The sequence below is a fragment of the Ptychodera flava genome, chromosome 7, assembly GCF_041260155.1.
Source record: "Ptychodera flava strain L36383 chromosome 7, AS_Pfla_20210202, whole genome shotgun sequence".
Classification (NCBI taxonomy): Eukaryota; Metazoa; Hemichordata; class Enteropneusta; family Ptychoderidae; genus Ptychodera; species Ptychodera flava.
In genome coordinates, this window is record NC_091934.1 from 39,246,266 (window position 1) to 39,260,727 (window position 14,462).

Below are 14,462 nucleotides of genomic sequence, written 5' to 3' on the forward strand. Positions count from 1 at the left end.
TGTATTTACAAATGCTTAGCATATAGTAGCTTGAATAGAATAGCAAATACTGGTAAATTTAGCCAATTTGGGTCCTAAAATGACAATAGTATTTTTAGTGAATCAATATTTTTCTCTTTAATTTAAACGATTTAAAAAGGATAAAAGGGTTAAAGGTCTCTTTCTGTAAGGCATGAGCAAAACCCTCTATTTCAGTGGTGTTCAGTGAACTATTCACCAAAAGAGAGTTACTTTAAGTACTGATCACAGCAATAGTACAGAACCTCAAATCAAGGGCCAAAGTTATAAATTTACATAATGTATCAAAATCCTTGTTATTTTGTTTATGATAAATTGCACATGCTGCAACATTACCAAAGTGTCTACTTTGTTTGTGGTATTTCAACCCTTTCACCACCATGGTTTGGCCCAAACCTATTGTCATCAGTGGTAAAAGTGGACCTGTCTACAGAGAATTGGGGTGAACAGGTTAAGTTGACATTTATCATCTGAAAAGACATCTGGCTCTTATTGTTAACATGTCCTTCATCACTTCTGTGAGTCCAGTGGCACATATTAGTTATCACCACTTTTTATTGTATGCAATATGTTAACATTGCTGAATATTAGGCAAGCATAAATATTGAACATTAATATATGCATTAGGATAAAAACATTGTTGAAATAGGGGGACACGTCATCGCTACTGTCCACTTTACCTGTTCACCCCAGTTCTCTGTGAACAGGTCCATACGCACCATTTGTAACAATGGGTTTGGGCCAAACCATGGTTGTGAAAGGGTTAAAGTTCATGACCCTGTGTGTTAACAACCTACCTCTATGATGACCTTTAACTTTTTGATATATTTGACCTCTGTGACCATGATTTCCCAGAGAGCTTCCTGCTGGTCTCTTTCTTTCTTGGTCATTGCCTCTACGCCATCAACCACATCTGTCCATGCACCCTGTTGACAGACATACATCACATGTATTGTGAAATTGATATGGGATTATAAAGGGACTGCAATTGTTAAATTGATAGTGTTAGAAAAAGCAATGGGGAACATAAGGTACAGGTGTATTCATGCATCCATACAGACATTGCTTCAGATGTTCAATTTTGTCGAGAAAGAATAGAAACTGTTGTTACAAGCCACACTATTGGAGCATCAACACATTTCAATCCTATTTTGACAAGTCAAACAAAAATATTCAGTTCAACATGAGTCATACCAAAGTCAGGGATAGCAAAGGTGACATTGGCATGGCAACTAGACTGAGACAAAGAGTTTGCTTGTCAAGGCACAACGATGACTGTGGATATCCACTGTATAATGTCTCAGTTCAAACAGTATATACAGTCTTGCTTCTGAACTCCTAAGGTCCAAAGATGAATGCATTGGAAACGTGTGATTTTGTCTAAACACTCTAAATACAGGTGTACATGTATGTGTTATTGGAAAAAGTGGTTTTACTTTTTCAGTCTTGGACCACTTTTCGATGCAAACAGCCTTTGTGCATAGGAAATACTTCCCACTTTTCACTTTTTTTTTTTTAACTGATTTTACCTAAATGCCCGCCATGTTCTGTGTTAAAGACATAAGAAAAATTTAAGTTTTGGTTTTGAAAAAGACAAGCTGATGAAAATTTCATTTTCTGTTTAGGTTTCAATACAACTCCATATAAACTTAGACTTTCACCCTTTGACTGCTGTAATTTCTACACCAAAATGTTAGTGTTACATTTTTCCAATAAAAAATCTGAAAAAAAAATGTTGATTTGAAAAGAAATTATCTGGGTTATATTTTGTAAAGGCGACAGAAATTGACTTTGGCACTCAAAGGGTTAATAAGAAATCTTGGAGTGTTCTGTATGGATGATGGTATAACAAGCAAGGCTATGCACAGCTTACCAATGCATAAAGATTTTCATCATTTTCTTCTTTGGGTCTGTGGATCATCAACAGATCTGGTATATCAGGTATTCCATAGACTGAATAATAGTCTAGCTTCTCAGCCAATGCCTGGAACTTTTCTTTCTCCTGAAAGTGGAAACATCACACAATATTCACATCCAATCATGGAATATGGCACAAAGGTAGGATGTGTTCATGAATTTATAAACAAGTACATGCAATATTACATTTAATGGGAGTTGAACTCTTATGAAGAATCGATTATTATTATTACTTATATTAAAGATACGTGTCTCAAACTGAAAGAAGTATATTTTTGCTCAAACGTTCCTCACGAAAACTTGAATCATTCTCTCAAAAATGAAATAATAAAAGTCATAGGTCACCATGCAAATTTTGAAACAGGAAAAACAAATTATCTAACATTCACGGATATTTAAAATTCAAAATGGCCACCACATCCCAGTGTTGACTCTACAGGTAAAAATAAAATTTTTAATGTTCACAAAAGCGAGATCGTGAAAACTTTATTCACTCCAAGAGATTCGAAATGAGCCCCCAACAAGCAATGGATCAGGATGGATTTCAGGGCACAAGAAATCTAAACTGAATGATTTTCTCAGTCAAAATCAAACAATGCATGTACATTATACAGTGCAATGACCAAATTATACCTGTTCTAGCAACAACTATGATTATTCATCAGAACAAACTTTCTGATCCCGTACAATGCATGGGCGAAAAGCTTTTCATCCTGGAGTGTTTACAACCTAGTTGCATTCTTGTGGGAAATATGGACCGTCATGGAAGGAAATAGTGCATAACAGTTCACGCTGACATTCTCATATCATCAGCTGGAACAATACATACAGCAGTTTGATTGGATCAAAATTATGACAAAATTCTGGAATATCAGACCTCAACTTAGCAATATCATGACTTGATATATAGCCTTATGGGAACCCCTGACAAGAGCTGGACCCACTATTCTCCATGTGTGTCAAAATTGGCTTGAGTGCAAGTCCCTGGAGCATATAATTGATTGAATCATGTGGGGTATCCATTGTGCACCAAGGGTATCGCTTTGTGAGCGTTGAACAATAGCTCACTGAACTGCTGCAGGCCCCATTGCAGATAATAACGCATGAACGATTCTTGTTTTAGGATCTATTTTGACATCCCTTTCAAGTGTACAGCAGGGAGATGTTCTGTCTAATCCCGTGTCTTGTTATGGAGGGCATTATCTGACCGTTACTTTATTTGACAACAAAGTGACCTAGTTCAGCTGGAGGGACTAAATGAAAGTACGATATTTTGAAGTATGTGTGTAACAGCCAAAAAGATACAGTGCAGGTGTATATATACTATCATATTACAGCTTTGTCACTACCAGTGAATTTGTGACTTCCCCTAGATTATTACTGACAATGTATCTGATTATCTAGGATTGTCGCGCTGGACATTTTCTACATATACAAATTCACTGGCGTTGCCAAACTATAAAATAACAGCAATAATGTACCCCTGGCCTGCCTATAATGAACTCAAGCAAGCTTTGCATTCCACGATGTACTCAGCTTAATTAATCACCCATATCTATTCTATGGGATTGCATTGAAAATTGCAAAGATCATTTTGTCATCAGTTTTTGATGCTGGGTAGTTTTACACTCAAACAAATAAATGAATAAACAAATACATTTAATAAAATTCTCACTTTGTACGATATTCTGTCAGAATTTCAGTATGTTACAACAGAGTATCTTTGGATTATCCTTCTACAAAGTTCTCGTGAGATGATGTTTTAATCTAAACACATGTAGCATATTTCATATTTTCATTTCAATTGTAGAGATATTGCTTTTGCTATGTTATAAGTATAAGATGAAAACTTAAAGGTGGAGCTGCCAAAATCATCTTATGATCTGCACTCTACACTGTCGAGACACCGCTGTTGTACCGTAGTGTCTCCGAACAGTATATTGCGAAGGGTGGACAAGAACAAATGATTCTCCGTAGAACTTTTCAGAACTCAGTGCAGCCTTCCGCCTTGGAAATCTAAACTAGCAATCTAATGCTGTTCCTGATTCAATCTACAAGCCATTATCAGTCCTCTGAGAGCCATTTACCTCGTAGTCTCATTATGATTGTTTGGTAGATCACTGGTCACGAATAATGATGCAAGATTGAGATTACCGGGCACAATGCGAGGGCGCTACACCCACTGTCACCAGACACAAAGATAGCGGTGTCAAGTCTGGACAGGTGAGGCTTCTGTCCCATGTGATTTACTTTTATTCTCTGACCGGTCATACACAAAGCATTTTATTAATGCTATCGGTAATACACATTTACATCAGGTGCCCCTGAATTTCATGCAAGAAATCAAAGATTGTCTTTTTTTGTATCAGGAAAAGAGGATTACCACTATTACAACATCAGCTCTTTGTCAAACTATTAAAGGGATGGATACAGTAGCCTGGTGGTTTTATTCACAATTTTTTTCACTCGTCATCGACAACAGAATTCAAAGTTGTGAGCTCATCAACATGAACTACACATACATATTGTTCATTGTCTCTTTTCAGTGAATTCCAAAGACCAATTAATTTATGCCCTGGGCATGCTGTTGTCTGTGTTGTGCTTGAAGATTTCACACGTCACGGGCCTTTGATATGCATTGAATTTTCCGTCAGTTGTCTTCATTGTTTTTAAAATAATCTTGTCGGGTACCTCACCTTTCCCAGACAGGGAACTTCCCTTGTTACTGAGATGCACTATTTTTGTAGCAGCCAACAAAACTGCACATGAAAAAAGTTTTTGTGAGTAATTTTTTGGCAGGCAGGCTAGCAATAGTTTTTTTGCATTAAAGCAACTGGAAATAAGCCAACAGAACAGCAGTTTCTACTTTTTGTTAAAATGCAGCTAGCAACTTGATAAAAGACCTGTGGTCGGATAGAGGAAGTACGATTGGGGCAGTCCTCAGTCCCAGGTTTTCGCATTAGTTTTTGTCACCATTGAGTGTTGATACATTGTGTTAGTCCTTTCTGAGTCTAGGAACTGTCTTCAGTGAAGGGGTACTCTACAATATATGCTCCCGTTTAGTGGGAGTATAGTGTAAACTGTAACCAAGAAGAGGTTGTAGACTAGTCCTTCCTTTCCCATGGAGATTTTCATCATATTGGTTAATTTGCCTTTAAATATTTAAATAAAGTTTATTAATATTGGTACCGTAGAAATAAATTACTTTAAATTTACTACTATTTGAAATTTAAAACGGAAAAAAATCAAAACAATAAGACTGTGAAAAGTTTACTTTCTACAAGAGCTTCAAAATGAGCCCCAACAAGTGGTAGACCAGAAATTTTTTAAACAAGTCATCGTTGATGACACAGTCCCCACTTGTTAATGGGTACTTGATTACTGGTCCTCAGAGAGGATAGAGTCCTCTTCATTAGGTCTGTGATAAAAATACTTTTGAATAAATTTGCTTGATACATGTCTGAGTTGTAGTTCAGGACATGAAAAAATCGTAATAAAATGGCCACAAGGCGGCCATATTAGATCATATCACAAAACAAATCAATGTGCATATGTATGACATAGGTCAATGTCCTTGTACCAACTTTGAATAAAATCGGTTGAGATATGCCTGAGTTATGGTTCTGTACATGAAAAAATCGTAACAAAATGGCCGCACGGCGGCCATATTGGATCGTATCACAAAACAAATCGATGTGCATAGCTATGACATTGGTCAATGTCCTTGTACCAACTTTGAATAAAATCTGTTGAAACATGCCTGAGTAATGACTTTGTACATGAAAAAATCGTAATAAAATGGCCGCCTGGCGGCCATATTGGATTGTATCACAAAACAAATTGACGTGCATATGTATGCCATAGGTCAATGTCCTTGTACAAGTTTGAATAAAATCGGTTGAGATATGCCTGAGTTATGGCTCTGTACATGAAAAAATCATAACAAAATGGCCGCTTGGCAGCCGTATTGGATTGTATCACAAAAAAATTGACGTGCATATGTATGACATTGGTCAACGCCTTGTACCAACTTTGAATAAAATTAGTTGAAACATGCCTGAGTTATGGCTCTGTACATGAAAAAATCGTAATAAAATGGCCGCCTGGCAGCCATATTGGATCGTACCACAAAACAAATCAACATGCATCTGTATGACATATGAAGTAATCCTTGTACCAAGTTTGAATGAAATCGCTCAAGGCTTCTCCGAGATATCTGCGTGAACGGACGGACAGACGGACGGATGCACGCACTGACACATGCACCCACGGCGGGACCAAACCTATAAGTCCCCCCGGACAGTGTCCGTGGGGACTAAAAATTCAAGACCAGAAAGTATTTTAAAAATTGAGAGTCTGAATATCTGTCCCTACAGTGGATTCTACAATAATATATTCTGACGAAAAATGACTGATACCTCTTAAAAATTACATGTTTTAGATAGAATCCAACAGCCAGAGCAATCGATTGCTTTTAGAAAACAGTACTACCAACACAGTACATGTAAGTTGCTGTCTCTCTCAGCTGTAAAAAAGGAAATATTGCAGAAAATATCCACCTTCCTTACATTATAAAATCCTGGATGAATCAAAACATGGCCCTGTTTTACATCACAATCCAGGCTGTATTCAGGTACAAGACAGATATTGCTTTATTAGTCACATGCTCTGTAGTATCTCTGAGTAATTGAATTTGAGCTGGCATAGTCCTCTTATATGGACATAAACTTGATCAAAATGGATTCCGAATGTGAAAATGTAATAATGAAGTATCGCCACTATTGTACAGAGATGAGTAGTTGTGAGACTCTTAATGACAGCAGACATATTTTATGTTGTACGCTCCGGAAATTGCAATGATTTTGCTCTCAAAAAGAAACAGTTGACAGACGATTGCAGGCAAGACAACAAACGATCTCTGAATCACCATGATAACAAACACTTTAGTGCCCAGACTAGACTTGGTTCAAGTCGGTGAATTTTAAAAAAATAAAATCATTTATATAGTTTCTCTTGTGTCTCTCCTATTTCGTACAAACCTATCCGGAATTTGGCAGCTCACGCCAGGTTTTCCCAGCGATTGAATGCGTCACGTTTGAGTCTGCGCAGTAGTGAGTTAGTTTCTGCCGGATTCACCGACTTGGACTTCTTGCAAAGTACAGGCGTGAGACGGACTGTGTACACAGTGACGTAGAGCAAATACAAAATGATTGACAGCCCCCGCCGTTATTCTGGCCAATAAGAAGAACGCTTGCTAATAAACCTCTGCATGCATTAAAAGTTTGTTGTCATCTCCGTGCAAAGCTAGACATCGAGTACGTTTTATATCTGGGCGAATAATAGCATCAAGTTCGTACATCCACCAGGTTTTACAACTGATCGGTCGACCACCGCTAATCATGCGAGATTACCAAAGAAAGCTTGTTGAGAGTTACATTGAGGGAAAAGATGTGTTCGTCTGCACACCAACCGGCAGCGAAAATCACTGACATACGAAGTCGCTCCACATTGTTTTGATTTCCATCGCTTCGGGCACGTAAGAGAACAGGCTCCAACTGTAAGGACGGTGTCTTTTTCCATCCTTGAATAACCGGCAACGATTTTCGCATTTTGTAACATGGGCCCCACAAACAACACATATTTTCACGCGTTTTCGGTGATAGAACAGAGGTCGTGCTGACTTTTGTGGGAGTGATTGCACTCGACATTTTGTCAACAACGCCATGTGAGTTTTATGCACGTCTCGTTTGGGTCAATTGTAACTCCTCCTAATGTGTAAAATTTAGTGATGTCATCTTATGAATATATATGAGTAAAGAAAACGTCATCTCATGAATAATTTATAGCAACGCAAACCCTGCAAGAAAGCCAAGTCTGTGATTCCGGGTGAAACTCCGCTGTATAGCGTTCACTCCACTCATCCCGTTCACCCTACTCATCGCGTCCACTCATGCGCGCGTATCACATGAAAGCAAAATACAAATCATTGCGTTCACTCCACTCAAACATTCACAAATCACAGACTTGAACCAAGTCTATGCCCAGACTAAAAACATTAGAATGAAAACAGTCATTTCTAAAATGATGTAAAACATCCATAAAAGAATATTTCCGACTGAAGAAAATCTCTCTGCTATGTTGGAAATCATTCATACTTTTCAAACGACCATAAAAAAGAATTTGTTAGTTTATTGTTCAGCAAACCATGCTTTTGACATTGACCTGTCAAACAAATTTATTGATGGGTGTTTACGAAACTTCCTCTCCTTCATTGCTGTTTTCATGGCAACCACTTTCATGACATGTTACCATGACAACCTGTTTGTGGAGATGTTACAAGGGCAATCCTTATCACTTCTACCAACAGTACTTCAATTGTGATTGGCAATGGTTTATGCCCTGAAAAGATTGCAAGAATTTCTCTGCAATGTCATACATTTATCCAGACATATCGCAATATCTCATACATGAATTGCAGAAATGATTTCTGATTAAAGTTTCAAAATCAATAACTCAAATAAATAAAAAGATAAATAAGTGAAAAGAATAAATTTGATGGGTTGATTGCTTGATTGGCATGTTAACTGAGCAAATTGCCTCATTGAATCAAGGATCTTCTCTGCATAAAAACATTTCTCTTGATTTGAAAAACAGATAAATTATCTTTTTAGAACCCATGGGGCTTGTTTTGAAATTTGACAGAGTTCATTGTTAAATCAAGATTTTTAAGACACATTTGGCCTAGGCACAAATATTTTTTGTGAAATGCTACAATACATGTATATTTTACTGTCTTTTAGAGAGTTTCCTGTACAAGACAAAGAAACAAGACACAATTACATCTATACAACAATGTCTTTTACCACACTTCCTCTGCGTAAAACAGTGATCAATAGACAATTTCAAACTAAACAAAAAAGATTAGGTCTGTACATTCAAATGATTATATCTGACAATTACATAGGGTGTTACCATGGTTACAAGTGCAATTTTCAAGAAAGTGGTAATACAGTCATTTTCAGACACACATAAACACATGTACTAGAAACGTAATATTACTCTCTTATGGCATTTGTTTAATTCCTTTACAGCACACAGTAATTCACTGGATTAGCACAGGGACTGAAGCCATTCAGGGATTTACCAATACATGTAGTTGGCAAGCAAGCCTGCTAGCTAAGTTCAGTGAGCTTTTGTTCCGCATAGTAAGTGACACACTGAGTTACAGATTATACTAGAATGGGTGGCAACATCCATACAGGGAAAAATGGATAATCCGTCCCACAGTCATCAATATTCCGGGATGCCAGAATTAGATACACATAATGTAGCATAAGGAATTTGCTGAAAATTGGGAGCAAAGTTCAGGATTACCACTGTTTTTGTTTTCAGTCTAATTTTACCTTGCTCTGTATGGCAATATCTGTGACAAATCACATAACAGACTCACAAAGACCAAGTGAACATTTTTCTATTAATAAATTATAATAATATATATTTATCACAATTTAATTCAATGTTTACATGTTGGAAACTTGAAGCAGTATTTTTACCACACATTCAAAGCTCGACGACCACTTAACTGGGAATTTTTTTTGCATATAAGCCAAAAACTCTTAATATTTACGGGTAAATTATATACGTTACTTGAAAACTTCCAAAAACAATGTTTTCACCTGCATTGCCAGTTCAATTTTCACGGACAATCCTTACCAAAGAATGCACTGAAGCTGGAGTGAAAAGCTTCAATCACCATTTCACCAATCAGTTTGGTTTAACCCAATTGTTTTCATGTCACTGGTTGGATATTTATACACATAATTGAGGTGACAGGTATAAAAGCAATTTCATTTGGAACTGACACGATTTCCAATGCAACGACATATTTTAAATTCCTGACAAATGACACAAATGTATCCAGACAATGACACTATCTTTAAAAAAAGACTTTGAAAGAATGGGAAATGATTGTTTAAAATTTCTAACAAATACTATTTATTTAGTCTTTGAGACCACAACAGTGTCTTATGCAAGCTTATGAATACCACTTATACATGAACTAAATTTTTTATAAGGTGTCATTTATGAAACTTCACAATTCAATTGGATTTTTTTTTTGCAAATATTTTGAAAAGCAGACGACACATACCTTTGTCATGAAGACGTCTGATAGTCTGGGCCTCCTGTGATTGTCAGCTGTAGACTGTGGTGTGGCAGTGAAACTTTGCTGTTGTAACGGTGACATTGAATCACCAAATAATGAAATAATGTTTTTTAACCCTCTTTGACTCTGCAACAGAACATAAAATAACACTGTTTGAGCACGACATAGACAAATTTTTTCACAATTAAATATTGGATATCTGTTTTCTGCCTTCAAGAACTAAATTTCCGAAAACATTAAAAATTCTGCTTCCCAATGATTGTGATGATAAGGTGCAATTTAATTTTTATTAAAAAATCAATGCTGACATTTATTCATCTTTTGCCTGAAATTCTTCACCTTTCTTTGAAATTTTATATGTCACCATAGACAAGAAGACCTTTGGTGGTTTTGAGAAAGACTAAAATGTAAATTCGAATTTTCAAAAGAGAGCCCTGCAATGCCAAGTTGTTAGTACCTAAAATAAACACTTTGCAGCATTCCAGAGGTCCTACATGATGTAGTCATGGGTATATTTAACATACAAGGGGACTGTACATCTGTACATCAATAATATTTTTGGCAAGTTTGAGATTTATTCAGAAAAGAAAGGATTTAGATTACATTGTCAAAACGTTAACTCTGCATAGAATGATTCACCCGACAACAATAACAATGTATGCGTACAAATTTATGCATGGTGACGAGTAAGACTCGGATAAAGCTGAATATTGGTTATTTCAGCCCCTTCTTGGGAGAAAATTAATATCTTATGTTAAAATTTTAGAAGCTATTGCTGAAACTGGCACCTCATAATGTGCACATTGTACTGCTTTTTTGACTGACACGTTACACAAAAATTACAGCAAAACTGACACAGAATGATCAGAACAGCCAACTTTGAGCGTATCATATAATTATCTGAATGCATGCTTTGAATAAATTATTTCCTAATGTTCCTCTGCGTCTACTCAGTTGATGGTTAGAAAATGCTAAAATTGCAGCAGTATAGTCTGAGAACATCACAAAAAGCAAATTGACTTGTGTATGCTAACACATTAAAAAGCACTAACACACAGGTGCTACCAGTCTTTTTATCTCTTTTGCAAATTTTGCACCAGACCTGCATACGTTCATTAGGAAAGCAGTTGAGGAATTGCAAAAAAAAAAGGATTATTTGCACGATAATATCATTTTAGGACAACCAACCCACCATACAGGAACTCTGAAATCAGATAAGAAAAGACCAAAAGAAAAATAAATCCATTACTATCCATTACAACCATCAAAAAAGTGACCAATGACGTACATTTTGCATGATAAATGGAACAAAATGGCCGCTTATCGGTCGCCACGATGATAAATCAGATGAACCAAAATCAGAAGTTCAATACAACAAACTCAACAATATCTCATCCGTACAAGCTTATTGCGTCCAGAATTTGTAGAACAGACTAAAATTCTTGAAATAATTTTCAATAACGATGAGAAAACTGAACTCACTCCTTTTAGTTTGTCCTTATCTTTATCTTTCTCCTTTATCCGAGTTCTCGCGGAGACGTTGTAAATATGAGACCTTCGGAAGTCCTCTCCAGCTTTCACTGGATCCTTGGCTGAATGTGTACCATGATTCATGGAAAAGGAAGATTTGTGGGAATATTCCGTTACCAGTGACATTCAAAGTAATGTTACAAAAACACACAAATCAGCAGTCAGAGCGTGAATGCCGGTGTCTGTGTACGTAGGCTTGGCGTGTATATCTGACCATGATAATAATTAAAATGTACAGGTCAGACGTGTGTACACATGTCCGTGCTGCTGATGAAAAGATAGTCTGCACGACAAATCTCATTCCTGCTGGAATCAGCAAAAAATAATGTGCATTAACTTTAAAAGTAAAGTTATCTTTCAATGCTATGCACAAACTACATATTTTGACACTTCATTGTTAAAAATTATCAGAGAAATATTTCATGTTTGCATATTTGAATATGAATACACGAAGGTGATTGGTAGCTCATGATTTTTGTAATTTATCTGAAAATGCCAATCAGATACTTTAAATGATAAAAATACTGTACAGCGAGTGGTAGCTGATCCAAAAAGATATACAATGTACACCGCAACAAAGACCACATCAAAACTTGAATAAAGGTCATGTCACTACTTAACCAGGGATTCTATGACCTTAGATCTTAGGATATTGACGAAAAAACAAAAAACAAACTGAATATGACTTTGTCAATAATTCTCTTGATTTGTGGATAGAATGAGTAGGCATAATTCAACAACAAAGGACAGGTACTGTATTTTAGTGTGCGTGATCATTGACTGCTTACTTTGTGCTTTTTCTTTGAAACACTGCTACTTGTGATGTCATGAACTGAGGGCTATAGGGCACTGACCTGTCTCTCAGTATGTCTACACTGTACCTGGGATATGCAGGTAACGGTTCAGAGCAAGGAAACTAATTTCAAATCCCTGCAAATGTGTTTGCAGGTCAACCTTGAATATGCATTTGCAGCTATTGTGGTCATGATTTCCAACCTTTGAAAATATGTTTCATCTAGAATATGCATTTACAATGCAGGCAAGCTGTTCATCAAGGGATACGATATTTGTCATTTTTATCTCTGAGCAAATTGACTTACTGTGCACAACTTTCAAAGGATAGGAAAGGACTGAAATCACACAAAGTCAATGTCAACAACCACTCATGCAAGAACCAGTGATTCCAGGCTGTCACTATTGTGTACATGTACACTGCTAAACTTGGAATGCGCATGCAACTGTCTGTCAACTGTGAATGTATACACCACTTTTCAAAATCATGTCTGTTTTTACTTGTACAATAAATATTTTCCTGGGAAATCAAATTTATGGCAAGATAAATCCCATGTACATGTGCATGCAGGCACATATGTGTGTATATGTATGTGATAAATGAGGAACCTTCATTAAGGTTGTATGTGCCTTGAAAGTCAACGACTTAAACTTTTGCTCAAACTTTCCTAAATGAAACTCTCTTACCAAATCAAGAATAAAAATCAGGGGTCACCGAGCAAGGTTTGGTACTACATGTAGAGAAACAAATTGTTTATCATTTACCGATATTTGACATTCAAATGGCTGCCATCCCTGTGTTAACTCTATTGACAAAGTAAAATTTTAGATTTTCGAAAACGAAGAAGGTGAAAATTTTTCTTTCTCTAAGAGCTTTTAACATGAACCCAACAAGTTAGAGAACAGAACAGTACTGTATATCTTTAGATCCTCGAGGGGCATTCAACCTTAAGAGTGTCAGAGATTTTAAAGATCTTCTGAGAAAAGAAAGCGTCTTTTTAAACTTTGTATAATTCTTAATCAATAGTTCTGCTACATTCACGTAACACTTCCTGTAAATGCTGAAACAAACCTTGCTTGCACAGTTTTGCCTTGTAATTCAATGTTTGATAGATTTCAAAGCATAATCAAGCTAACAAATTTTCAGCATGAAGCCGAAGCACGACTGGAACTGTTAAAGGCCCAAATGCTAATCCCCGATCCTGCTTTATGTAACTGTTGTGAATTTCCCTCTCTCATTGCCCCTCATTGACTGTGCCATGTGGCTCTTTCCTGCTCTGATTTTGAGCTTTCTTGAGCCGGGCTTATTGAGTTGGTGTAGCCATGATCACCTGGTTTGGGCTGGCCTAGCAAGACAGTTGCAATCACATCAAATTAGTTGATGTAGCAAACCGGTCTGTGAGAGTCTTACATTGTGTATGAATTATTTGCTTACAGCATCCTTTTGCCCATGCAGTGGATCTTTAATCTGGTGAATCATGGATCGCTAATCTAGTAGATCAATTTCCGCTTTAGATAATCCTTCGTGAAATCTAATGTTTGCTGTGATTACATTCTAAAAATAGCCATGACCTTAAATAGCATGATGAATGGCTTGATAGTTACTGTATCTGACAATTAGACTCGCTTGATAAACAGTACAGAACTTACCTTTGACAATGAGGCTGTGTCCACCGAGGGGGTAAGTTTCAAACTGCAGTGGGAGTGGTGTGTTTGACTGGTCTAAGAAGATGTTCACTGAATCAAGGTCGATCTTGCGAACTGTGAAAATTCCTTCCAATGCTTCCCTGCACATGATTTATGTGAGAACAAAAAAAAAAGAAAAGACAAACTTTAACCCTTGGTAGATCAAGTCTCTAAAAATCATCAAAATCAATGAGCACTCATTAAAGATTTTGACACATGCCATATTGGGTTGAAAATCACACCTATGTGTGTCTTGGTAAAATTTGACACAGCCTGGGAACACTTGAATCAAACTGTCCAGTTGGTCACAGGCTAAGATAGGATCAATGTCTCACACCACTCTGGGAGTCTCAGC

At 36.7% G+C, this 14,462-nt stretch overlaps 1 protein-coding gene across 3 annotated transcripts in view; it reads right to left on the reverse strand.

Moving 5' to 3' along the window:
* LOC139137512 (pleckstrin homology domain-containing family G member 5-like) overlaps positions 1–14,462 on the reverse strand; it is a 66,679-nt gene that overhangs the window by 23,814 nt on the left and 28,403 nt on the right. For all 3 annotated transcript variants that reach the window (XM_070705663.1, XM_070705664.1, XM_070705665.1), the window contains 5 exons: positions 14,072–14,208; positions 11,582–11,691; positions 10,085–10,225; positions 1,892–2,020; positions 816–944 (listed from right to left, as the gene is read on the reverse strand). In XM_070705663.1, coding sequence (XP_070561764.1) covers positions 816–944; positions 1,892–2,020; positions 10,085–10,225; positions 11,582–11,691; positions 14,072–14,208 — 646 coding nt within the window. The remainder of the gene's footprint in view (positions 1–815; positions 945–1,891; positions 2,021–10,084; positions 10,226–11,581; positions 11,692–14,071; positions 14,209–14,462) is intronic.